The 25,943-nt window shown below is 35.9% G+C and overlaps 1 protein-coding gene across 1 annotated transcript in view; it reads right to left on the reverse strand.

Annotated features, from left to right (window-relative positions):
• Nucleotides 1–25,943, reverse strand: part of LOC120770055 (obscurin) — a 120,051-nt gene that overhangs the window by 34,354 nt on the left and 59,754 nt on the right. The window contains exons 17-30 of the mRNA XM_040097174.1: nt 22,870–23,430; nt 19,181–20,044; nt 19,021–19,126; nt 16,555–16,736; nt 16,390–16,449; nt 11,450–11,616; nt 11,281–11,395; nt 10,987–11,220; nt 7,813–8,181; nt 7,267–7,523; nt 7,001–7,212; nt 6,067–6,206; nt 2,634–2,826; nt 1,553–2,545 (exon numbers count right to left, since the gene is read on the reverse strand). Coding sequence (XP_039953108.1) covers nt 1,553–2,545; nt 2,634–2,826; nt 6,067–6,206; nt 7,001–7,212; nt 7,267–7,523; nt 7,813–8,181; nt 10,987–11,220; nt 11,281–11,395; nt 11,450–11,616; nt 16,390–16,449; nt 16,555–16,736; nt 19,021–19,126; nt 19,181–20,044; nt 22,870–23,430 — 4,453 coding nt within the window. The remainder of the gene's footprint in view (nt 1–1,552; nt 2,546–2,633; nt 2,827–6,066; nt 6,207–7,000; nt 7,213–7,266; nt 7,524–7,812; nt 8,182–10,986; nt 11,221–11,280; nt 11,396–11,449; nt 11,617–16,389; nt 16,450–16,554; nt 16,737–19,020; nt 19,127–19,180; nt 20,045–22,869; nt 23,431–25,943) is intronic.

A 25,943-nucleotide genomic window follows, 5' to 3' on the forward strand; every position in this document is an offset into this window, starting at 1 on the left:
GAAATTTTGTGTGAACCTTCTTTATATAATCCTTTATCGTTCCTACCAGCATCGTGTCAAAATTTTTGTTTTTAATATTAAAAAAAAATCAGGAATTTCAAAAAAAAGCGTAAAAAATGATTTTTATTTTCAGGCAGTCGCCATTTTTCAAAAAAATTTTTTTTCGTGTTCCCTGAAAAACTATAGTCCCTTACTGATTAAGAATTTCTTTTGATTTTTTTTTTTCAGACCACCAGGAGAGTCAGGATCAATGTCACCAGGATGCGCCATTTTTTTTTTACACCTGTCTCTAGTCCGCCCTCTAATTATTTTAATTTTTAATAGTTTTTTGTAAAATTTTTTTTCTGTGTTCTTAAGATATCAATAAAAACACCATAAAAAATGGATAGTCAAAATATTAATTGCCTTTTTTTACGATACTTTAAAAATTATCTGAAATTCATGCTTCTAGAGTAATGAATTTAAAAAATAGATTAAAAGTACACATTTTCTCCTGTTTTTTTTTTGTAGTTGCGATCACAATAAAAATAGAAAATCACAGTGATTTAAGGGATCGTCTTAGTGTGAAATTTTCGAGAGATCGATTTTTTTGTTGCATTAGCGGATAGTATATAGTATACTATAATAAACATTCTATCAAATTTTGAAATGGAAATTCAAATTATTAGGTCGCTACAGCGTTTCTTGTAGAAAGGGTACAGAGTGCCGTTAAGGGGGTATTTTTTATATTTTCAAAGTTTAACTATTCAAGAATATGTGTACATGAGGCTTTTTCAAAATTCAAATTATTTTCGGAGATATAGGCATTTTGCTGACCCGGCATCCAAACTGGTTCGGCCGGAACTAATCTAACAAAAGACTTTACGCGAAACTTTAAATGCGTTTTTCTCAAAACTGACTTTTTGGGAACGATACCGACGATTTCTCAGGTTCTACTGGACCGTTTTACATGAAATTTGTATAGAGTCTTCTTTATAAGCTTGTCTATGGTTGGGACTAGCCCCATCCCCAAATTTTTATTTTCATTATTTTTAAAAAAATCGAAATAGTCAGAAAAAGTGATCCAAAAAAACTTTTTTTTCAGGCAGTCGCCATTTTGTGAAAAAAATTTTTTCCCACTTTTCCGTAGTTCCGGCGGTTGCGACATTATTCTGGATTAATAATCTTTTTTTTGGGTTCAGATAACTAGGAGGGCTGAAATCATGGGTATGGTCACGTGGAAATTTTTAGAGATCCCCCACTTCGTCAGCTAATAATTTTTGAAATTTTTTACTTTTTTTAGTTTTTAATTTTTTTCTGTACTCTTCTAAAATTAACAAATAACTGATAAAAAATGGATAGTGAAAATATGAATTCCCTTTTTTTACGAAACTTTAAAAATTACCTGAAATTCATGCTTCTCGATCAGAATACCCCCTTAAGCTATAATATAGTAGTGATTAGTAATGTTTACTGCATGCATTAAATTTCGTTATGAAATGGAAATTAATCTAATAAGCTGATAGATTCGATTGATTTTTGATTAAGATAAAAAACTTAAATATGTACTCACAGTTCATTAACCATATCCAGCCGGCCTTGAGTAACATCTGTGCCTTCTCTATTTTTTGCGATACATTTATAAACACCATGATCATTTATGGTACAGTCTTTGATAACTAATGTGTGGTGGTCGCCATCGTTAATCAATTCATATTTATCTCCTTCGATAATAGGTTTGTCTTGGAAGTACCATGACAATTCTGGATATGGTACGCCCGAAACAGTGACACCAATTTTTGCATCGGTATTGATTAAATGTTGCTGATCGCATATCTTTTGTGTGAATAATGGCTTTTTGTACACCTTTCTCACGTTTAGTTCACAAGCAGAGGCATCTTCACCAAGAGGATTTGCTAAGAGGCAATTATATGTACCAGAATGGCTAGATTCAGCGTCATTTATTATTAAACTAACGTGTTTGCCATCACAACTAATTAAAGTGCTGTCATCATTCAAGAGAGTATTACCATCTTTTGTCCATATAATTTCTGGGACAGGATTACCCGTAAAAGCTGCGGAAAGTTTAATTTCATCACCTTCATTTGCATTGACATCTCTAATAGATGACAGAAATCGTGGCGGCGCTTCCGGCATTGATTCATCTGTTTTCAATGCGACTTGTAATCTCGCTTTAGACAGAGCCGTGCCTATTGCATTTGACGCAACTACTTCATACAAACCCGAGTCTTTCAAATCAGCCTCCTTTATTTGCAAACAATAATTATTGTCCTTAGTTTCTGCGAATGTATATCGTCCGTCTTTAGGTAAAATTTCTTGGCCATTATGAAACCATTTGATGTCAGGCAGTGGATTGCCTATAACTTTAACTTGCATTTTTACAGGGAAACCTTCAATACAATTGGTATCATGTAATTCTCTTATAAACTCTGGTTCTTTCTCCATTGCACATACGGTTACCGTAGAACTTCCTTCCATCTCACCCTCTTTGTTAACGATTAAGCATTTATATACACCTGCATCTTCAGGTTGAACGTTATCAATGCTACAAGACATATGCATATAGCCACATATTTAAGGAAAACTTCAAAGTTGCTTATTAAATTTAAAGTCATTTAGCTTATAAAACCCACCTTAAACCAACAAGTCCATTTGGATTGTTTATGAAATTTATGCTCGTACTCGGGTGCAAAGCAATTCCATTCTTAATCCATTTAATTTCTGGTGCAGGGAATCCGATTACTCGCGCTTGCAATTTTAACTGTTCTCCAACAGAGACTTTAACATCTTCTAAAGGTTCAACGAATGAAGGCTGCTGTGCTTTTGCTGCAATATTTTATAAATTTTGATCTAAACGTTTGTATACATAATTATGCCGACAAGCATATATCTATTTCAAGAGCTGTTTTCTTAATTTCTAATGTATATACTTAGTCCTGCCATAAGTTTTGTTACAAATTCAGGTAGCTATAAAAATAAAACAATAACACATTTTTGAATAAAATTAATTTCATTTCATCATTCATAATGCGATGTACAAAATTTTATTGAAATGGTAATGGTTCTATTGGTATTGACGACCCTACTCCAGCAACACATTTTTTGAGACTCCTCAAATTTCTGTGAGGTATTTGACAGATCATGACGGCCAAACATCTGGAACTTTGAAACATCAAATATCACCTGTTTTGTAAGCTGGAGCAGAATCTTGCTGGAAGATCCAATGTTCTCCATTGAAGAGAGTAACCTGTTTTTCAGGTGTAATGCCTTTCCGGCAACACAACTTCCCAACAAACTATTACAGAATGAATGGAGAACACGTTAAACCCTTGAAATAACATCTGTCATTTTGCTTATTAAAAACTTCTTCAACAGTTAAAATTTCATCATCTGTGAAAAGTATACTTTCATTGCCTAATATACTTCAAGCGAGTTGTCAGAAGATAACCAGTTGCCCGACAGCGGGCTTTTATATGGAGATCATCTCGAATAAATCTTGACATTGATTCGATCGATATCCATTTCCTTTGACATAATTTTCTGGGCATTTCTGCTAATGAGTTTGCGAACTAAACTGAATATTATATGTGACTAGACACTGCATACAAATTCTAACAATATTATACGGTGCTTTTTGTAAACTTTGTAACAGAATTTGTAGCAAGACTAAGTATAATGGCAATCAAACCGCTTTAGAGACCACCAATTGACTCAGCTGTAGTGAAAAAGCTACCGAATGTCAAAAACCAGCCATCTCTTTCCAATCGCAAATTGATCGAAGCAATGGATGTTAGCAAGCGGTGGTGGAACCCCACCAATAACATAAAATCGCTGTGAGAGTGTGTGAGTGCGCGATATTTTATTACATTTATATTATACTTGTATAATGAAATCAGTCGATTTTGGTGTTAAAAAATATTGACTATCCATGTTCGAACGCACGGTATTTTCCACATATTACTCAATGAAGAATACAAAAAAAGAGCTCTATTTTAAGCACAGAGATATACTGTTATGAGTAATGCACGTTTCGTAAACTTTTTTGAGATAACACAAATATTGGCCGAAATATTCAGTATAAAATCACCCGGAAGTTCGAAATTACGTATATGGAATTCAGGGAAGTATTGACCCAATAACCCATTTTCGATACATATTGTCAGGAGAGAATTCTCTCTGAATTTGAAATTTATATCTCACACAATGACCGATATTTTAAACAGTCTTCTTTGGGTTCGGGCAATTTTTAGTGCTAATGTGGCATACTTTAAAGGAATTATTAAAGCAAAATTATATACCATTATAGAACTTATTTCTTCATTTCTGGACTGTAAAGTGAAAGAATTTAAAATTGTGTTATATGGGTATAAGGCGTGGCTTTAGTCCGACTTAGTCCATTTTCAGACTGTAACATGAAAATTACAAAATAATAATTATCACGTACCAAATTCAGTCGAAATTGGTCGGTCAGGTCCCGAGATATGTGATTTTACCAAAAAGTAGACGGCCTACAAAGTCCTCTAATTATCCAATTTAGTCCATTTTCAGACCTTCGGTAAGAGTTCTTATAATAATTTAGCTGAGTAAATTTCGTTGCTGTAACTTTAGTGGTTTAGGAGATATGCACAATAAACATATTCCACTTTTTCAAAACTTTTTGCTCACAGGTTTCCCTTGGTACTTCGATCCCTTGTGCAAAATTACAGTTCTATATATTAGCTTTTGCTTAGTTATGGCACTTTATAGGTTTTCGATTAATGGCGTTTTGTGGGTGTGGCAGTGGTTTGATTACGCCCACCCGCATACCAAGTTTAATCAAGGTATCTCAATTTTTACTCAAGTCACAGCTTGCACCAACGGGCAGGCATTTATAAAATATACAAGGTCAGTCGCAAAAGAAACAGGACTGTTAAAAAAAAAACAACAAAAAATTAATATTTTTCAAAAGTTATATTTTTTTATTCAAAGTAGTTTCCTTGTGCTTCGATACAGCGTTTAGCCCGGTCAATTAGCATTTCAAATGAGTGTTTAAGGTCATTTTTCGGAATGCTCTTGAGAATATCGGTCGTCGCCCTTTGGATAGCTGAAATGTCCTGAAACCAGTGTCTTTTCATGGGCAAATGAAGTTTTCCAAATAGGTAAAAATCACAGGGTGCCAGATCAGGTGAGTAGGTGAGTGATTGGTGGGACGAACTTTCGGTGTACAATACCCTCGGAATCGTAAAAACAAATCAGCATTGTCTTTATTGTTAACTTCTGAAGACGACTTTTTTTCGGTGATGGCTCGTCTAGATGCTTCCATTCGGCACTTTGATATGTTTCGGGATCATATTGAAAGCACCACGTTTCTTCACCAGTCATAATCGAATATTTGTAGTTTATGTCCTTTCTCGACCCCTTAATCAAATCCTTAAAATGTTGGATTCGTAGCAATTTTTTCTCTTCAGTCAATTTGTGCGGAACAGACTTGGAGCACACCTTCCATAGACCCAATTTATCTATCAAATTGCGATGAATGGAGTCTTTGGTGACACTTAACTCCATTTCGATGTAACGCAAAGAAGATTTCGGCTCATTCTTAATAAATACCTGCACTTTTTCAATATTGTTTTGGGTAATCACAGATTTTGGCCAGCCCGACTTCTGATCGTCACAGAGGTCCTCACGACCTTCTTGGAATCGCTTAAACCACTCATGCACATTACTACGGGATAGACACTGATCACCATAAACTTTTTTCATCATTTGAAATATTTCGGTAAACGTTTTCCCAAGTTTAAAACAAAACTTAATATTTGCTCTTTGTTCAAAATGCATTTTAGGACCGATGACCAAAAGCTGCTGTCACTTTTTGATCGATAACATCGATTGTAGTTACCCATTTGTCTTAAAATTTTTACGAAATGCCAACAAGAGATCAAACTTTTTATTTTATTTCACACACCCACCAATAGGTGGCGCCGCCTGAAACAGTTATATTTAAAAAGTTCTGTTTCTTTTGCGACAGACCTTGTATATACACATATCTATCTCGCTTAATTGTTAAAACAAAAGGGAATTACTTACGAGTTACGGCAACAGCGCATAAGGAGGATACTTCGCCAAGGGGATTTGAAATGACAACCTTATATGCTCCAGAGTCCGATGGTTGAATATTCGCTATTTCCAATGTTAAAATACCGCTGGGGGAGGATGTGAGTCTTATGCTAAAAATAAACAAGTATTAATGTAGTAATTGCGTTAAGATTTTTTAGTTTTCATAATTGTGTATTTTAAACTGTTCATTTGAGCATATTTACAAGCCGCAGACATAAAGAATGTTAATGTACATATACATATGTATGTACTTATGTATGTATGTATGTATATGGATTTGTTTTGTGTGTGAAACAAAACTTGGTAGGATTGGTTTTTAGATCTAGATTTTGATGATACAGCAGCACTCAAAGGAAAAGCAATTAGAAACTATTATATGTTTCTATAGGCTTCGCCTCAGAGATAAAGATACCCGACTTTGACAGTTCCCTGGATCGGGTAGGTTTTGACGTTTCGCAAATGGAACGACTGAAACGGCCAGATTCAAATTCAACCACAAATATAAGTAAACGGAGCCGCCGTTCAAGACCAAAATGTACAGCAATGAAATTTAAATAAAATGAGAAATTTAAATGTATTTGATGAAATGTTTTGAAATGTGATGCATCATAATATAATTTTCAATGGAAAATTATTAAAAACATTTATTAATTGAGACCTAAGAAGCTTAAATCACTAAGTATTGAAAATTCAAAAATCATCTATTTATATATCACAAAGTCAGAAAAAATTATTTAAATAGTGTCTCCATATGTTGAATATATAATAATTTTTAATCTTATTGAAATTTGAGTGTTTTAATATAAATCGCAAAAAATTAATAATTGAACTGATCTGGCTACAATGTAAAATGTCATACAAAACGTTACGATTTTGAGGTGCTGCTTAGTTTGTTTACACTTACTGTTCACTTGGCTTCAGTTGTTCACCATCTTTAATCCAACTAATTAGTGGAATCGGACTGCCAATAACTTTGCATTGTAGAACCAAATCTTCACCTTGACATACTTCTTTAGCATTGTCGAACTTGCTTTCAAACTTTGGAGCTAATTCTAGCAGTGAAAGTTTAAACGGAACTTCAGTCACACCAATTTCATTTTTAGCAACGACAGTGTACTAGAAATAAGGAAATTAATTACATAACATTTGAAACATAAATAAAAACCTTACCGTCCCGGCATTCGAGGGTCTGAAATGAGAAATTTCCAATTGGCTGCTCAATTGATCAGAATCTGGAGATGATTGTTGTATAATATATACTGATTCTTCATTTTTAGTAATTTGGGCTCCATCAACAATACTTTCATCACCTTTCTTCCACTCAATTGTTGGTTTTGGTATGCCATGTGCTAATACATTAACATTCACCGGATGATTGTCCAGTATTAATTGGTCTTCTGGTGGTGCGATAAATGTCGGCTTTTCGACTAAAAATATATATATGAATATTTGTGGTTTAATTATTATATTTTTAATATTGGAAATGGTGGTTACGAAATAGAAAAAGCTAGCGGTATATTCACCACTACAGTTATTTCTCAACAAGATAAATACGTATTGCTAATATTATTCTAAAGGTAAAATTTGGTAAAAAAAGGTGGAATTTCCGAAATTTCAGCAGAAAGTACATAATTCACGTAATTTTAGTTTTACAAACATACACGCCAATTTTATTTATCTAAATTGATATTATTATTGACTGTGCAATTAACCCACCTTTAACGTTTAAATGGAAGCTTGCAGTAGACGAGCCTTGGTCATTAACTGCGGTTAATGAATATAGTCCATCCTCTTCATATTTAACACACTGAAATACCAATCTGTATTTATCATCATCAACGTCGGCTATCACTTCGCAATTTTCATTGTTGCACAAATTTTCGTTTCCTCGAGTCCATGTAACTTTAGGCTTTGGATTCGCTAGTATGACAGCATCAAAAGCAATGGTGTCATTTGGAAGACAACACTGATCTTTTAAACCTATAATTTCAGGTTTTGATAATACATCAATCCATCCAGTTGTACTGATTTTGCCATATTTATTTTCTATCTGTAGTTCATATCGGCCAGAATCTTTGTGTTGAACTATGAAAATATAAAAAATGTTGTTTGTTATTTAACAAGTGGTTTAGTAAGTTCAAGAATAATAGAGACAAGATAGCGGCATGAACGTGCTTCAAAACGATTTTATGGTTCTGCGTATTAAAGTACTTATTACTAAATAACAATCATTATTTTGAACTCCAACTATTCTATACTAACTTCAAATTCGCCTTGAGTCTCGCAGTTAATATTTGTAATTAATATTTTATGGAAACTAAAATAAATAAACAATTCTAATATTTCAACATATTTTCATATCTTGTGATTGGTAAATTTCTAGCATCTTTCATTTCAAAATTTAATACTTTTCTAAAGTATTCAGTAACGATAGATGGGAATTTCTTAAAATCTGTATTGAAATCACTGGATAAAATAATGTACAAGGTCTGTCGCAAAAGAAACAGAACTTTTTAAATATAACTGTTTCTGGTGGCGCCAACTATTGGTGGGTATATGAAATAAAAAGTTTGATCTCTTGTTGGCATTTCGTAAAAATTTTAAGACAATTGGATAACTGCAATCGATGTTATCGATCAAAAAGTGACAGCAGCTTTTGGTCATCGATCGTAAAATGCAAAGAGCAAATATTAAATTTTGTTTTAAACTTGGGGAAAACGTTTACTGAAACATTTCACATGATGAAAAAAGTTTATGGTGATCAGTGCCTATCCCATAGTAATGTTCGTAAGTGGTTTAAGCGATTCCAAGAAGGTCGGTAGGACCTCTGTGACGATCAGAAGTCGGTCGTCTTCAGAAGTCAAAAATAAAGATAATGCTGCTTTGTTTTTACGATTCCGAGGGTATTGTACATCGAGAGTTCGTCCCACCTTGGTGTTATGAAGCGTCTTTTGTCACGCATTCGTTGTGCTCGACCACATTACCGTGAGACAGGGTCCTGGCGCCTGTTGCACGATAATGCGCCGTGTCATCGGTCGACGCTTGTCGCTGATTTTTTGACAAAAAACTCCATATTAACCATTAATCACTCACCCTACTCACCTGATCTGGCACTCAGTGATTTTACCTAGTTTGAAAACTTCATGTGCCCATGAAAGGACACTGGTTTCAGGAAATTTCAGCTAGCCAAAAGGCGACAACCGATATTCTGAAGAGCATTCTGAAAAATGACCTTAAACACTCATTTTAAATGCTAATTGACCGGGCTAAACGTTGTATCGAAGCGCAAGGAAACTACTTTGAATAAAAAAATATAACTTTTGAATATATTTTTGTTGTTTTTTTAACAGTCCTGTTTCTTTTGCGACAGACCTTGTATGTTCACTTATTTCTCGACAACGGTGAATTTGCCTATTGTCATACCTCAGATATACATTTATCGGATAAAGAAAATAATATCCTATAAAGATTCATTCAAAACTTCGTATAAATATAAAATTATGTACATACAAGTAGTACATATCTTCCGGGTTTTCCAATAGGTATGATTTATTATTTATAACCGCTAACACCAAATTAAGATATGAATCTGTACTATGGTACATAATATACAAGTAGCAAGGGGCACCTGTGGGCCTGAAAAAGTGGGCGTATCCCTCCTAAGCCACTTAAGCTACTACAACGAAATTAGCTGAGTACAAATCTTATGAGAATTTCTACCAACAGTGGCAAAATGGATGAAATCGGAAGAAACCCCCGCTCACTCTCCATATAACGGTACTGTAAAATCAATAAATAAATACGCCAGAGACATTAAATTTTACCACCGACATGGTATGGGAGAGCATTATGAGAGCTGGTGTGGCACCTTATGACCAAAAATTGTTGAATCCGACCAATACTTCTCTTAGACCCCGTATACCTAACATAAAGAAACCGAATTTCCGGGTGACTTTGTATCGCATATATCGACCAATATGTGAGTTATCTCAATAAAAATTACTTGAAATTCATGCTTCTAGAGTAGAATTCCCCCTTAAATACCCAATATTATAAATCTGATAACAAGTAACAGCGTAAATATTACTAAAGAATACATTGACGCTTTCGAAATGTGTAAAACATTTCTTTGTAATGGCCCTATTCTAGAAAATCCAGACTTCACCAAACTATTTATGCTAACAGTTGATGCCAGCAATTTGGCGTTAGGTGTGGTACTATCACAAGGCCAAATTGAAAATGATAAACACATTTGCTTCGCAAATCGAACATTAAACGACTCTGAGTGGAATTACTCAACGAATAATACAACAACAATACAAATGCTGATGCTCTTAGCAGAATACAAATTGATTCAAACATAACTGATATATCGTCAATTCAAGGAACACCTGAAATTACAATACATTCTGCGAATGAGGACCTTGACAATGGTATCTAAATATCTGAAAACCACTAAATGAAGTTAATATTTAAATGATTTTCGAAATTCACCCATTTTCCGAAATGGATTTTTAGACTATCACCGACGCATTCTCGCGAAAAGTTCACTTCTAAGTAATAATAACAATTGAACATTGGAGGAGGATTTTAAACTGCAGGTTCAAAAACTTAATCACGATAGTCAACGAATTTAAAAGGACCGTTGCTTGTTAGAAATTTTTACTATCGGTTTTAGCAACCAACCTAAAATTATCATAATTGCAAAATTACTATGAACTAATGTTCTTAAGTTAAGGTTATAGACGCTATATTAACAACATAAATTTAATGATTTTCCGAAATAATATCCTGAAACCCTACACCCTTGTTATGTCATAGGACTTATTAAGAATTTACCTAGCCGATTAGTTGAGAAAACTATTGATTGATTATTTTAATACTACTTACGTTCATCAAAATTTATGGTATATGAGTACTCCTTAAGTCCGTTTTCAAGGTCTTGTACTGATTCTGTTATTATGATATTGCCTTGTTCTTTTAATGGCATTCCATCTTTCAGCCATGTTATTTTCGGTTGAGGATCAGCGGTGAATACGATAGGAATCGCCAAAGAGTTTCCTTTTTTAGTCGTAATGTCACGTAACCCACTTTTTAAAATAGGTTTGCGATATTCTGCAACACCTGAAAAGGATATATTTTTATAGCGAGACAATAGCCTTTAAATGGTACTTTTATATTTACCAGATAGGGATAAAACACCTTGCAGAGACTTTTCGCCACATTTATTTTTAATTACCACTTTATATTCACCAGCGTCGGATAGTTGCAGTTCCTTTATTTCTAACCTGTATTTATCCTGTAAACAAAAGTTAAAAGAAATTTGAAAATTTTTAAAAGAAATAATTCTTACCCCATCAACGATGGTAGCAACACGCTGATCTGCTTGTATTGGCTTGCCATCATGATACCATATGGCTTCCGGTTTGGGAATGCCTTTGGCAATAATCTCATATTTTAATGGCACTGACTCGAAACTATGTTTTTCCAAAATGTCTGCGTGTTGAATCTCAGGAATCGCTAAATATCAATCAAATAATTCAAAGTTACAAACAGTTTTTCATAGAAATGACATACAAATGTGAATAACATATTAAATTTGCATCGATGAAGATGTATTGATATTAGAAATGGTGAGTATTAATCAAAATGGTAACAGTAAATGTGAAGATAATTACGCAAGCTAATGCGCGCACTAATATGCTTAGTATTCGTATTGAGTTTAAGTTGTTAATACCTACAGTACGAAGCTTGCCTTTATATCTCGTATCGTAAATCATAATATCGTAAAGTTTTACATATTTGCGCAAACATTTTTGCACGAGTATTTTTTAAAACTTTCGACATGGAATAAGTCGGTAACAGTGGTTCGATGAACTTAATTAAATGTTTGGCATTGAAGCTAAATCAAGGACCACTGTTTATAGGTGGTATTTTGAAATCAACCGAGTTCATAGATCGATCCACGATCGAGCACTACGCGCTGCATCGAAGTTTTTGAGGAATTGTAACGATTGGTTCAATAAATTTTTTTAAATCGACTCATTCCTATTACTTTCCGGACAAACCCTGTATAGTTGCTGTCTGAACTTTGATGTTTATTAGTCACAACGCTAAATGTTAGGCTAATTAGGCTTGGTACGGGTTGGTTACTAATATTATATTACTATGTTTTAAAATTTAAAACTTTAAGATTTTTTTTTTCATTACATGTCCAAATATTTTTCGCTTATTAAAATTATTAAAGATTAAATAGTTTTGTCCAAAGTATCATTTAACAATTCTGCCGCTATTCAAAATAACTACAATATTGCAGATGTTTCAAGTGGTACATCAAATCTATGCAAAATATAATATTTGCAAATCAAAAATTTAATAAAAAAATCGTTAACAAACTTAAAGAATGATGTCTAAAATAGTTATTTTACGTCGAGCTACCAGCTCAATATTTTTTACGCCCGCTTGGACTATGAATAGTCCAAAATATTAGTTTTTTAAATGCAAATGTTAAAAACATGTCTTGGTTATATGTAAGTTTAGTCGTTTTAAGAAGTAACCGCAAGTTGTAACTGCTTAAGGAATTTTTCAATTTAATTTTAATCCATTTTTAAATTTATTCATTGTTTTAAATTATTTGAAGAATCTGAAAAAACATGTATAATGAATTCAAATTTTCTCACTGCGTTTTTATACTTTAACAACCAGTTGCTACACAGTCAGGGGGTCAGTAGGGAAAACCTTTTTCAAATTTTTTTTTGCATGTTCTGTTCCTTTATACCCTTTGAATTAACTACTAAACACGCGAACTACTCAACCGATTTTCTTAATTTTTAAAATGTTCACAAAACGCCTGGGAGAAAAAATAGGGAGTGTTTTACACGTAACAAGGTATCTTTGTGTCCAAAATAGTTAAATTTGAGCGAAAACTTGGCCTAGCCCCTATATAACTAATATCAGGATTTTCGAACATCCGGTTGACTTTACTTTATGTGATTGGTTTTATAACTTAAGTATTTCTCTGGTTTTGATTCGTGCTAGTTGCAAGAGTATAAAATGTTCGGTGGCACCCGAACTTAGGCCTTCCTTACTTGTTTTAGTTGCGATCGCAATAACAATATAGCAATATAAAATCACAGTGTATAAATAAGTGAAATTGCAGATGTTGAAATAACGCAATATCGCTCATCACTACCATCAAGACAGGAGCTAAGCTTCAGGACTGGAGCTGTAACTAAGCCTAGCTCCAGAGAAGCAACAATAACAGCGGCAGACGCAACCAAGCCGAGTAACAAGGGTCTGGCTAGATCATTGGCTATGCATCCCAAGAACGATCTATCTTTGAGATGAAAGGCTCAGAGCACATTGAAAATGAGTATAAGGTATGCTGAAACACGAGAAGTTGGAAATGCTACTAAGCAATCCGAGGCCCAGCCGATGTTGACTATGTTAGGGGGTGTATTCCGGAACAAGGCTAGTAGCGTTGTATAGGAAAGATTTCGAAGGCTCCATGGCAGAATATGCCGTGGTGACGGAAAAGGCCACGATGATCAAATTGTTATTGACGAAGAAATCCATTGAACCAAACAACGCACGTTATACACAAGGAAGGTTTGTCGTCAAGAAGCTGCAATCACAATTGATAGCCGAATGATTTTCTACTTGATTTACACTCCAGCTGTCTGAAAACACTCATCACTAATTCGGTATAAGAGAACTGTAGTACGGAATTTCAAGCTCCTTACGTACAGTTGCAAACGAAACTTTTGGTTTTCGGAAAAGACAAAAGAACAGCTGCTACGATGAGGAGTGCTGTGCGCAGTGAAAAGAAAGCAGACTGCCTACCATGCAACGGTGCAATCGACCACAACACGTGTGGGATGTGATAGATACCGAGAGTTGAAGAGGGAAGCGAGACAAGTAAGGCACTCCCTCGACGAGGAAAGTCCTAACTCGGCAAGTCACTCATCATCCTCGTCCTGCTATTTGGTGCAAAGACATGGTCGTTGACAACATCTGAAGAGTCGATGTTACGAGTTTTCGAGAGATAAGTTCTGCGGAAGATTTATGGTCCTTTGCGTAATGTCAACGGCGAATACTGCAGCCGATGGAACGATGAGCTGTTCGAGATATACGACACATTTACATAGTTCAGGGATTAAGCGACAGCGACTACGCTGGCTAGGTCATGTCCTCCGAATGGACGAAAACACTCCAGCTCTGATAGTATTCGACGCAGTACCCGCCGGGGGAAGCAGAGGAAGAGGAAGACCTCCACTCCGTTGGAAGCACCAGGTGGAGAAGGACCTGGGTTCGCTTGGAATATCCGATTGGCGCCACGTAGCGAAAAGAAGAAACGACTGGCGCGCTGTTGTTAACTCGGCTATAATCGCGTAAGCGGTGTCCAAGCCAATAAAGAAGAATTTTCATTCATGTTATTTTAGTATAGATGTGTTTTCTCCATGTGAGTCTGCTATCTACGTGAATACCAGGATATGTTACTTTGTTCGCTTGGGTACCCCAAATATTATTTATTTTTACTGCCGGGCACATTCTTGGTGTAACCGAAAATGTAACGTGCTTACACTTCTGTTCATTCACATTTATAATCCAGTTCGCTAGCTATTCTTCGACAGAACTTAAGTGCTCCGCTAAAATTCTTAATGCTAAAATGTGGCAATTGTTACAGCTCACTATAGCTGTGTCATCCGCAAAAGTTGAAGTTAATAAATTGTTAGCTGTTGGAAGATCTGCTGTATATATGATGTATAGAGTTGAGACTAAAATGCTGCCCTGTGGTACACCAGCCCTTATCTGTTCTTCATCAGATATGAAATCTACCACTTTTACCATAAATTGTCTATTTTTTAAATAAGGCTCCAATGTTTTATACACTTCTAAAAGTAGAATGTTTTCAGTCTTAAATAAAAAGCCTTCGTGCCTCATTCCAGTGGATTCCCTGTGCTCAAATGCTTTCCTTATTTCGTTAGTAATTCTATTTACATATTACATATTATTTATAAAGCATTATTTTCGTGGAGGAAAGGAGACATCTTTGATAGTAAATACTTTAGAAAGACGTGGTAGAAGACTGATTGGTCTGTATGAAGACGGCAGTGTTAAGTCTTTCCCAGGTTTATCTATCAAGTTAATCTGCGACTTTTTCCATGAAATTGGATAGTATCCGAAACTAAGAATTGCATTGAAGAGCAAAGAGAGCGCCTCTGAAGCAATACTTCGTAACTCAATTAACATTTGTAGGGAAATATTATCATGCTCCGCCGACTTTTTTTAATTATGTTATTTTATGATTCCAATAATTTCAGAAGGTGAAGTCTTAAAAGACTCGACCAACTCTTCAGCTGTGTTGGAAAAGATTGATAGCTTAAATTTGTTCTTTGGCAAATTAGGTTGAAATACCTTTTCTGGGTGATTTGCAAAACAATTAGCCGTTTCCTCGTCACTTCGAGCCCAATTTCCACCGAAGTCTCGTATAGACATGTTGGTGTCAGTTGGTGGCTTCATGGACTTTAGGGCTTTCCAAAGGGAATTTTGCTTGTTGGAATTTGGGCACAGCTTCTTTATACATATTTCGGTGTTGAATTCTTCCTCACGTTTAAGTGTTTTTATAATTTACGTACAGCAGATTTCAATTGAAGCTGAGTGGAAGGGGAGCGATTTATCTGCCATTCACGTCTGGCAAGCCTTTTTTTATTTACAAGATTTCCTATTTCTCTATTATTGATTTTTCTGGAACCACAATTCTTATTTTGTTCGATCTGGCCACAATGGAAAATGTTATAAAAAACACTTATTTTGAGGCGCTCTCACACTGGAATAAGTTGGGCATCCCATTATCCCTGGTTACGAGGATCGGAAAAAACCTTATCACAAGTGTATTGGGCCAAAGGGGGAATACTTTGAGGGGTCGACATAGATTTTGAAGACTTAAATAAGAATTTTATAATTACGAACAAAGTTTTACTTTTTTACTCGTCGTATTAACTACCCAGAACAGTTTCATCGTCACCTGCTTAATCTTATCTTCTTATGTGTTTATCAATATATATTTTAGAGCTTAAGACAGACTAAGAAGGCTTACTTCATGTGTTAATGTTTTAGTAGTTATATAGATATATCTAAATTAAAACAATAATTTGGCATAATTAAAAGGCGTATTTTGTACGAATCGACTCATACAAGTACTTTTCTATGCGAATTGTTAAGTTAGTTTTCAATACTAAATAAGAGCTGAAGTAGGTAAGTTAGTTTTCGAAATTTTTGTATTATGTTTACCACCATTTTCAATGTTTTGTATATTGTGTCCATCGACTTCCTCTTTTCTCTTTAGTTCATCTGGTAATGTATAAGGTTTGAAATGCAATGAGTTATGTTTTCAAGTGTACATACATATAAGTTTAATGAAATTGTCAAACAATACATATTTCTGAACATACTTACTTAAAACAATCACCTTGCATTGCGATTGACTTTCGCCAATAGCGTTTAGAGCCCTCACTTCGTAGGTACCGGCATCAGTTGGTTTACAAATTGTGAGTGATAAGGAATAATCCTCTGTGCGGTATGAGTCTCGAGAAATTTTTACTCTGGCATCAGCACTTATTTCCTGTCCATCTTTAAACCTATCATGATTTAACAAAAATAAATATATTTAATTTAAAAATTAAAACAGAAAGAACAAGAAGACAATAGAATCAGTCCATTCGTATAACTTATGGATGATATCCTTATAATTCATACATGTGATATTGAACTCGTGTCATGGCAATGAACTAGTTTTCAGAGGCGCTACGATCGCTGCTAATAGTGTAAGCTTAATTGTACCCTGCCTAATCATAAGATTTAATAGTTCCTTACTACAGCTTTAGTTTTACGGATGATATTTGGGGTAATTCACGACGGCTTTTCAACCAGTTCTTAAAAACTTATTCAGGAACCCTTTCGTTTCAATAAAAGTTTGAGCGCCCAAATCGTTGCAACCATTTCTTCACAAGGCCCAATCAAACCTACTGAATCGAATACGTCCCATCGGTCAGAAAAGTATACTCATTACGAAGCTCTTTAATAGCAACCTTCCTCTACGTAATCGTTAAAAGTTATAGCGACGATCAGATGTACATTCAGTTATAGAGTAAAATTTTTCAAACATAGATTCTACTGGTAAAAGAACTTTCGAGCGGGGAACTCTTCAAAATTCTAAAACTTACTGATGAGTTGGGTGAAATAAATTTCTGAAAACAGAGTTGAAATATTCAGCGGCAGTTTTTGTAAATTGACAAACAATTGTCAAACAATAACCATCTGTACTGTATTTTATGCCATTAGTATACGCCGTTCATATTATTAAGTTCAGGTATAACATCGACTTGGACCACTATCTTGTTGCAGCCAAGATTCGCACCCGACAACAAACACAAGGAAGGTTCGACGTCGAGAAGCTGCAATCACAGCAGATAGCCGAACGATTTTCTACTCGACTTGCACTGCTGCTCTCTGAGAGCACTCGTCAACAACTCGGTATAAGGGAACTGAGGGACGGCATTTCAAGGCATTAGGTACAGCTGCTACCGAAATCATTCGCTTTCGGAAAATGCAAAAAAAAAACAGCTGGTACGACGACCTCGCAGCGTTACGATCGACCACAAAACGTGCGGGATGGGATAAACACCGAGAATTGAAGAGGAAAGCAAGAGACATTTGCAGACAAAATGATAAGCTGTCCGACAAGGGTAATGCTCGAAAATTCTATCAAAAAATGCGGCGGCTAACGGAAGGTTTCAAGACCGGAGCATACTCTTGTAGAATCCCCAAAGATGATCTAGTGACCAATGCCCAGAGCATACTTAAGTTATGTAGGGAACACTTCTTCAGCCTGCTGACTGGCACTGAAATTATAACGCCAGGAAAAGGCGAACTCGATTCCCTAATCGATGACGATGGAGTAGACGTTCCGAACATGAAGAAGTTCGAATAGCAATTACCCGTCTGAAGGACAACAAAGCAGCGAGGGCTGATTGAGCCGAGCTATTCAAACACGGCGACGAAAAACTGATGAAGAGCATGCATCAACTTCTTTGTAAAATATGGTCGGACGAAAGTATGCCCAACGATTGCCATTTAATTGTGCTGTGCCCAATCCACAAAAAGGGAGAACCCACAATCTGCGCCAACTACCGTGGGATAAAGCCTCCTCAACATCACGTATAAGGTTCTATCGAGCGTATTGTGTGAAAGATTAAAGCCCACCGTCAACAAACTGATTGGACCTTATCAGTGTGGCTTTAGACCTGGAAAATCAACAACCGACCAGATATTCACCATGCGCCCAATCTTGGAAAAGACCCGTAAAAGGAGAATCGACACACACCACCTCTTCGTTGATTTCAAAGCTGTTTTCAACAGCACAAAAAAAAACTGCCTTTATGCCGCAATGTCTGAATTTGGTGCCGTTAGTTCTGCTCTCTCCAGACTGGACAAGGAAGCAAAGCAAGTGGCGAGGGCAGGGCGAAATATCTCCTGTCAAACAATCGTAGTACTCACGGCTTGACTCTCATGTCACTGTTGCCAGTCACAACTTTGAAGACGTAGATACTTTCGTCTATCTTGGAACCAGTGTAAACACCTACAAGCTAGGTCATGTTGGCCGAATGGACGAAAACATTCCAGCTCTGAAAGTATTCGACGCAGTACCCGCCGGGGGAAGCAGGGGAAGAGGAAGACCTCTACTCCGTTGGAAGGACCAGGTGGAGAAGGACCTGGGTTCACTTGGCATTGCCAATTGGAGTCACTTAGCGAAATGAAGTACCGACTGGCGCGCTGTTGTTAACACGGCTAGAATCGCGTAAGCGGTGTCTACGCCAATTAAGAAAAAGAATAAGAGGAATTAACATATTACTATAGACTTACCATTGTACAGTTGGCTCAGGCATTGCATATATATCAGTTTCCAGCGTTAGAGTTCCATTTGCTTGTACTTCTGTATCTTTTAATTGTTTTCTAATTTTCGGTTTGCCTATAAATAATAAAAATTAGTTTCAAATTACATATTTGAGTTCACGTATATTACAGTTTACTGTCACAATACATTCGTTTTCAACATTTCCATAATCGTTCATGATTTTACAGCAATATGTGCCATGCATTGATGTATTGACTTCTTTCAGTACTAATTTATATGAGTTATTCTCCTCAATGCGACGAAAATCTTTTCTTTTCTCATCGATCTCGATACCATCTATATACCATTTGATTTTGGGCTCAGGGTAGGCGTTAAGTTGAATTTCTAGTTCTACGTTACAATCACCTTCAGTTATAGTAATATTTGACAATTTCTTTGTAAGTTCAGGGGCACATTTTATTAACAATTTCGTCTCGCTTGATGCTGAACCATACTCATTCTCAGCTTTTACTGTATATATTGCACAATCAACGCGAGACACGTCCTTTATTTTCAGCGTATACTCATTTCCGTCGGCGACAGTAGTGTATTTTTTGTTATTGGAAACATCAATTTCATTCCCATCTTGATACCATCGCACTTTGGCTGCTGGGAACGCGTCAATTTTAACACTCATAATGACTGTCTCCTTTTCACCATATACATATTCTTCCTCTAAAGGTTTTACAATTATAGGTTTGGAGTTAACTATACAGTTCCAGAATTCAGAAGATTGGTTCAAATCATTCGTAGCTCTTATGGAATAGTTTCCGCTTTGACTTAACTTTATATTCGAAATTTCTAATATATATGTTTCTGTGCTTTTTCCTATAGAATTACTTGAAATTTTCACGTTCTTTTCGTGGGAAATATCCTTGCCATTATTTGTTATATTAATAAGTGGTTTGGGAAAGCCTTCAACTTCCACTTCTATTCTAATTGTTTCTTCAGCGAAACAGGTTACGTCATTTACTTTTTTTATTTTAGGTCCCGCTGAAACACATTAAAGAAATTTGTTAGAATATACTGATTGTATATTAGTGAGAATTAAATGTCTGCGCATAAAAAGTATATTTTTACTTTGATGTGAAATTGAACCAAATGTGAGACCATTCCAGATGTATTTTTACTGTTTAATTTGATTTAAAAATCTGAAATTGGGAAATTATATCACGATTTCGAAAATTTTTGGGTATTTTAGACTTAATACCTTAAGTTTTATACCGTTAACCAGAAGCTCGGAATTATTTACATTAGGGATATTGGGTTTGGACCAAGGTACAGGCCACTTCATTTCATTAAACTGTCACACATTGAGCAAAATAAACGGGTTTAGATGAAAAAGTTATATGGGGGCATCCGATATACTGTCATCGGAAAATACACTCTTTGATTTAAGATAACTCATATAATGTCTGTTATATGCGGTATAAAGTGAATTAGATGTTCGAAAGTCGTACTATTGATTGAATTCAACCTATTTTTGATAAACGAGCGTACTATTTACCAGCAACGGATTTTTGTCATAAAAATTTTATAATATAATTCCAGGATTGACTGATACTTTCGATTAAAAGTTCGGAATAGCAACTGCAGTCCATACACTATAGTCGCAATTTAGGCGCTATAACAGTTGTAGTTGTAATTTTGGCAATTGTTGGTCATAAGGTGGCACACCTTAATGCCACTATTCGTGCAAACTTTTATCCCGAAATATTCATTATTGCTTGATTTGCAAACTGGAAAGTAAAAGAATTAGATAGAATTTTAAATTGTGTTTTTATGAGAAGAAGGCGTAGGCACTGCGTCATAGGAATATCAGGATAACATTATTTGTCAAATGTGGTTGAAATTAGTTGAGCAGCATTTGATACCGGCTGCTATAAAGCTTTTTCGTATCGCCTCGGGTGCAACTTTAAGTGTCTCTAACGCTTCTCTCGAAACATCTAATTGTGGATCTTTGTTATAGCGCTTTATAGTTTTTATTGCGTTTTCTGGGCGTTTCATGGTCCGATTCCGCCATGCAACACCAACCCCTCTTGGTTGCCAAGAAATTCGTCTACCAAGTTTCCACAAGATATCTCAATATATATTCATGGACGGACAGACAGACAGTCGCTCGGAATTCAACTTGTCCTATTATTCTGATCAAGTATTTATATGTAACCCTATATATAAACCAAAACTATGTATCGTATCCATTCCTCTATATAACTGCTTTTAATCCATTTGGCATTGAAAATACTTTTTTTTTGTTCGCTCCGTAGACATTTCTTCCCATTCTGTGAGCATTGCTTCTTGCACATTTTAGATGTTATTTTGTATTTTCGGATAACACGTTCCTAATCTGCTCACAAATACTCTATTGAATTAGGGTGGTAACTAAAACTTTTAAGGTGTTGTTCTTCCCATACTTTACACAATTTCACGTATTTTTCACAAACAAAGACAAGATGAAGTATGCTTCTAAAGTACTCAGACTGAACATAAATTGCTGTTTACAGCTCAGAACTCCAATGATAATGGGACTTTTGCAAAGCCTGCTAGAAACCAAATTTTATTCAAATGTTTTAATTTATGTATTTCGATTCTAAACATAACTCCGTCAGGATCGTGAAGGACCTCTCCGAACCGTTCGATACCAAACAAGGTTTCAGAGAAAGCGACTCTCTTTCATTTGAATTATTCAATCTGCTCTTGCAGAAAATAATTCGAGTTGCAGAACTAAATAGAGGTACCATTTTCTATGAAAGTGTACAGTTGCTTACGTACGCCGATGATATTAATATCATTGACCTCAATAGACGCACCGTTAGTTCTGTTTTCTCCAGAAAGGGTAGGGAAGCGAAGCAAATGGGTCTGGTAGTGAACAAGGACAAGATACAATATCTCCTGTCATCGAACAAACAGTCGTCTCACTCGCGACTTGGCCCTCACGTCACTGTTGACAGTCATAACTTCGAATATTTCGAACATTTCGTCTATTTTTGAACCAGTATTAACTGTAACAATAATGTTAGCCTCGGAATCCAACGCAGAATAACCCTTGCCAAAAAGTGTTACTTCGGACTGAGTAGGCAATTGAGAAGTAGAGGACTTTACTTCGACGAACAAAAACAAAACTCAATAAGTCACTCATTATTCCCATTCTGCCATATGGCGCAGAGACATGAACGATGGCAACATCTGATTAGTCGATGTTACGAGTTTTCGAAAGAAAGGTTCTGCGGAAAATATATCGCCCATTGCGAATTAGCCATGGCGAATCGCATCGCATCGCATTCAAGGGAATGATGAGCTGTGTGAGATATACGACGACTTATTTTTCCGAGTACCAAACGAAAAAAAAAAATTTTTTTTTTTGAATCACTCTAATGCACATACAACTTATTGAGGGCGGAACCACACCCACTTTTTCAAAATTTTTTACCTAAATGTGTTCCTTGTTACTGCGATACTGTTTTATATCTAAAGTTAGTGCTTAATTATGGCTCTTTATAGGATTTCGGTTAACGGCGTTTGTGATCGTGGCAGTAGTCCGATTACGCCCGTCTACGAATTCGTCATTTTTTTGTACCAATGACCCCGCATATCAAGTTTCATCAAGATATTTACTCAAGTTACAGCTTGCACGGGCGGACAAACAGAGGGTTAACCGGATTTCAACTTTTCTTGTCATCCTTATCATTTATTTATATTTAACCGTATATCTATCTCGCTTAATTTAGGTGATACGTACAACCGTTAAGTGAACTAAACTTTATATACTCTCTAGCAACATGTTGCAGTAGTAAAAAAATAAGACATATATTACGTACCTTTTACAACCAGGCTTATAGATGACTCATCTTCCCCTAGTTCGTTCTTTGCATGGATGGTATATTCCCCTGCGTCTTCTGTGGTAATATTTTTAATGACTAAGGACATGCTTTCCTCATCGGCATATAAAATTTTGTGTTTTTCGCCTACTTCAATAATTTCACCGTCATGCTTCCACTCAACTCCTGGTTTAGGAAAGCCTTTGCACTGTAATTCTAGAATTGCTGTACCTCCTATTGTTGTATTAGCTTCACGATGTTCGATAACCAAGACTGGCTTTTCTGGTTCTTTGTGTAGTGTTTGTATAGCACCTTGAACAGTTAGTTCCGCACTACATGATATGTTGCCTGTCGTAGTTTGAGCTACACATGTATAAATTCCTGCATCCTCTGGCTTAACATGTTGAAATACTAGAGCTAGAGAGTCTTCGTCTTCGCCGAACAAAACCTTAAATCGTTCTTCTGGGTCAAATTCAACGCCATTACGTTTCCAAGTGAATGTAGACTTTTCTCCGGCTGGAAGGATTTGCCCACTTAAAGACCCAAAGGGATTTTTATCCTCTATTAGACGAAAATAATAAAATGAAATGCAAATTAAAAATACATTTTTTGTTTTATAAACATAACATGTGGAAATATTAAGTAATTTAAAATATAATTTTCGACCGACGAAGCAAGGATCAACTATTTTTCAATCTCTCTCTTTATTATCAAGAAAAATATGTAGTTATTTCCGAGCATATAAAAAGTGGTTGATCACGAATAAATTTCGCAAGATATTCAAATCTCACCTCGTTTCTATGGAAAACATTGGGGAGGCTGACGGGCCTGTGTACTAGAGGCTGAATTCCAAGAAATAGTATTTCTGGGACTCAGCATGCCCTTTGCAAAAACTGGTCGACCGACACTGCTTTGCATTCGGTAGTGTCATCGTTGAAAGGAGCCCTTATTATAAATCCCTTCTCAATATCAAGGGGACCTTTAATAACGTACGAGCGAATTCGGTTAATGAAGTTCCTAGTGAATATGATATCAAGGAAAATTTCAAACAAATCATCCACAATATCTTTTGCGGCAGAGCCGTTGTGACATATGCAGTGGTTCACGTGCACTTCGGAAGGTTCTCTGCCCTTGCTCTGCATGCTAGTGGTAAATGACCTATGGCAGGAACGCGTAGAATAATGTGTTTAGAGTCCATGTAGTGTATTGAAGCAGAATTAACAGAAATGAGATAGACAGATAGATAAAGGCCTTGCTACTCCCAACATTCACCTACTACCTAAGTCTAGCAGACCACCAGATAGCTGAATGAGAGTACTATACACGTAGCGTTCGCCTTGTCAAAATTATTTGGCACAGTTAACCACACAACGCTACTTGAGAACAATCAAGCTCTCTCCACGGTTGAAGAGGTGGACAATGAATTAAATTATGAATAAAAGACACTTTATATTTTTATTGGGATAACTCACATATGTATTGGCCGGTATATGCGGTACAAAGTCACCTCGAAGTTCTAAAATCTTTATAATGGGTTGTCAAAAAAGTCTTGCGGTATTTTTATTGAATTTTTTTTTAATTGAAATTGAAATGAATTCTTGATGACTCATGCCCAGCTCTTGACCGATGCTACGGCTGCTACTATGCCGATCTCTTTCGACCAATTCAGCGATTTTAACACAATTTTCGACGACAGGCCTTCCGGAGCGTGGCGCATCTTCGACCACCTCTACACCAGAACGAAAACATTGAAACCATCGTTGTGCGGTGGAAATGGAAACTGTATCGGGTCCATAAACTGCACAAATTTTAATGGCGGCTTGAGATGCATTTTTGCCTTTATCGTAGTAGTACTGTAAAATATGCCGTCTTTTATCTTTATTTTGCTCCATGTTTGCGACGCTATAACTCACGAACGACTTAAAAGAAACGACAATCAATCAAACACGTGTTAGCGCGTGAAATGAGCTTTCCAAAAAGGTATAGCATGACCCGATGCGACGAATAAAACTAGAATTACGCGCTTTCAGCCAATTTAAGGAATTTTTGGTCATAAGTTGACACACACTAAAGACATTGTTCCTGCAAAGTTGTATACCGTTATATTAATTGCTTCTTGATTTGTGTACTGGAAACTGAACAAATCAAGTGGAATTTAAAATTGTGCTATATGGGAAGGAGGTTGTTGTCCGATTTCGTAAGGATAATGCCACGTAATAAATTTTGTCAAAATCGGTTAGTCGGGTGCCGAGGTACGATTGCGCCCATCTACGAACTCGAAATTGTTTTGTACTAAGGTATCTACATGCCTAGTTATCAAGGGGATCGAGATATCTCAATTTTTGCTCAAGTTAGAGCTTGCACGGACTGACAGACAGACAGTCAACCGGATTTCAACTTTTCTCGTCATCCTGATCATGTATATACATATACAAAACCCCATATCTATCTCGCTTAGTTTTAGGTGACACATACAACCGTACAAAAAAGACCGTTCAAATTTAATGGGGAATATTTATTATCATTCGAATTAACATTCTCTGACATTGACAAATGATGGCTGCGGCTACGTCTCAGATGGTCCCTGCTTTGAGACTCGTTCGAGCATTTCGACTGGTAACTGGCGAATGACACGCGAGTTGTAGTTATTGAACCCGTGTTCAATACTAATTTTTTAAATTTTTGTTAAATTTAAGTTTAACTCGTTGACCGTCAAAATTCTTCAGTCAGTTTATTTAGAAATTATACTTAAGCTAGGTTTTACTTTCTATTACAATCTTTTCTTTCTTTATCTTTTTTTTTATTTGTTATATTGGCGCAATCACCTGTATTGCGACATTTTTTGTCAAGTGGCCTACTTCTTAAAATGGCAGCTCTTGAATCTCTTCAAGTTGCTCTTCGTCCCAAATGCGACAACTTTGCCCATTGAGCCAGAAATGGGCCTCATTTCTGAACAAAATTTGATATGAAAACGTCGGTTCTACGTGGAACTTTTCAAAAGCGATTGGAAAGGTCAAGTGACCTCATTTCTTACACAAGCTGTATTTTGTACGCTTGCAATTTAAGATTTCAAC

The sequence above is a fragment of the Bactrocera tryoni genome, chromosome 3 (genome assembly GCF_016617805.1).
Source record: "Bactrocera tryoni isolate S06 chromosome 3, CSIRO_BtryS06_freeze2, whole genome shotgun sequence".
Classification (NCBI taxonomy): Eukaryota; Metazoa; Arthropoda; class Insecta; order Diptera; family Tephritidae; genus Bactrocera; species Bactrocera tryoni.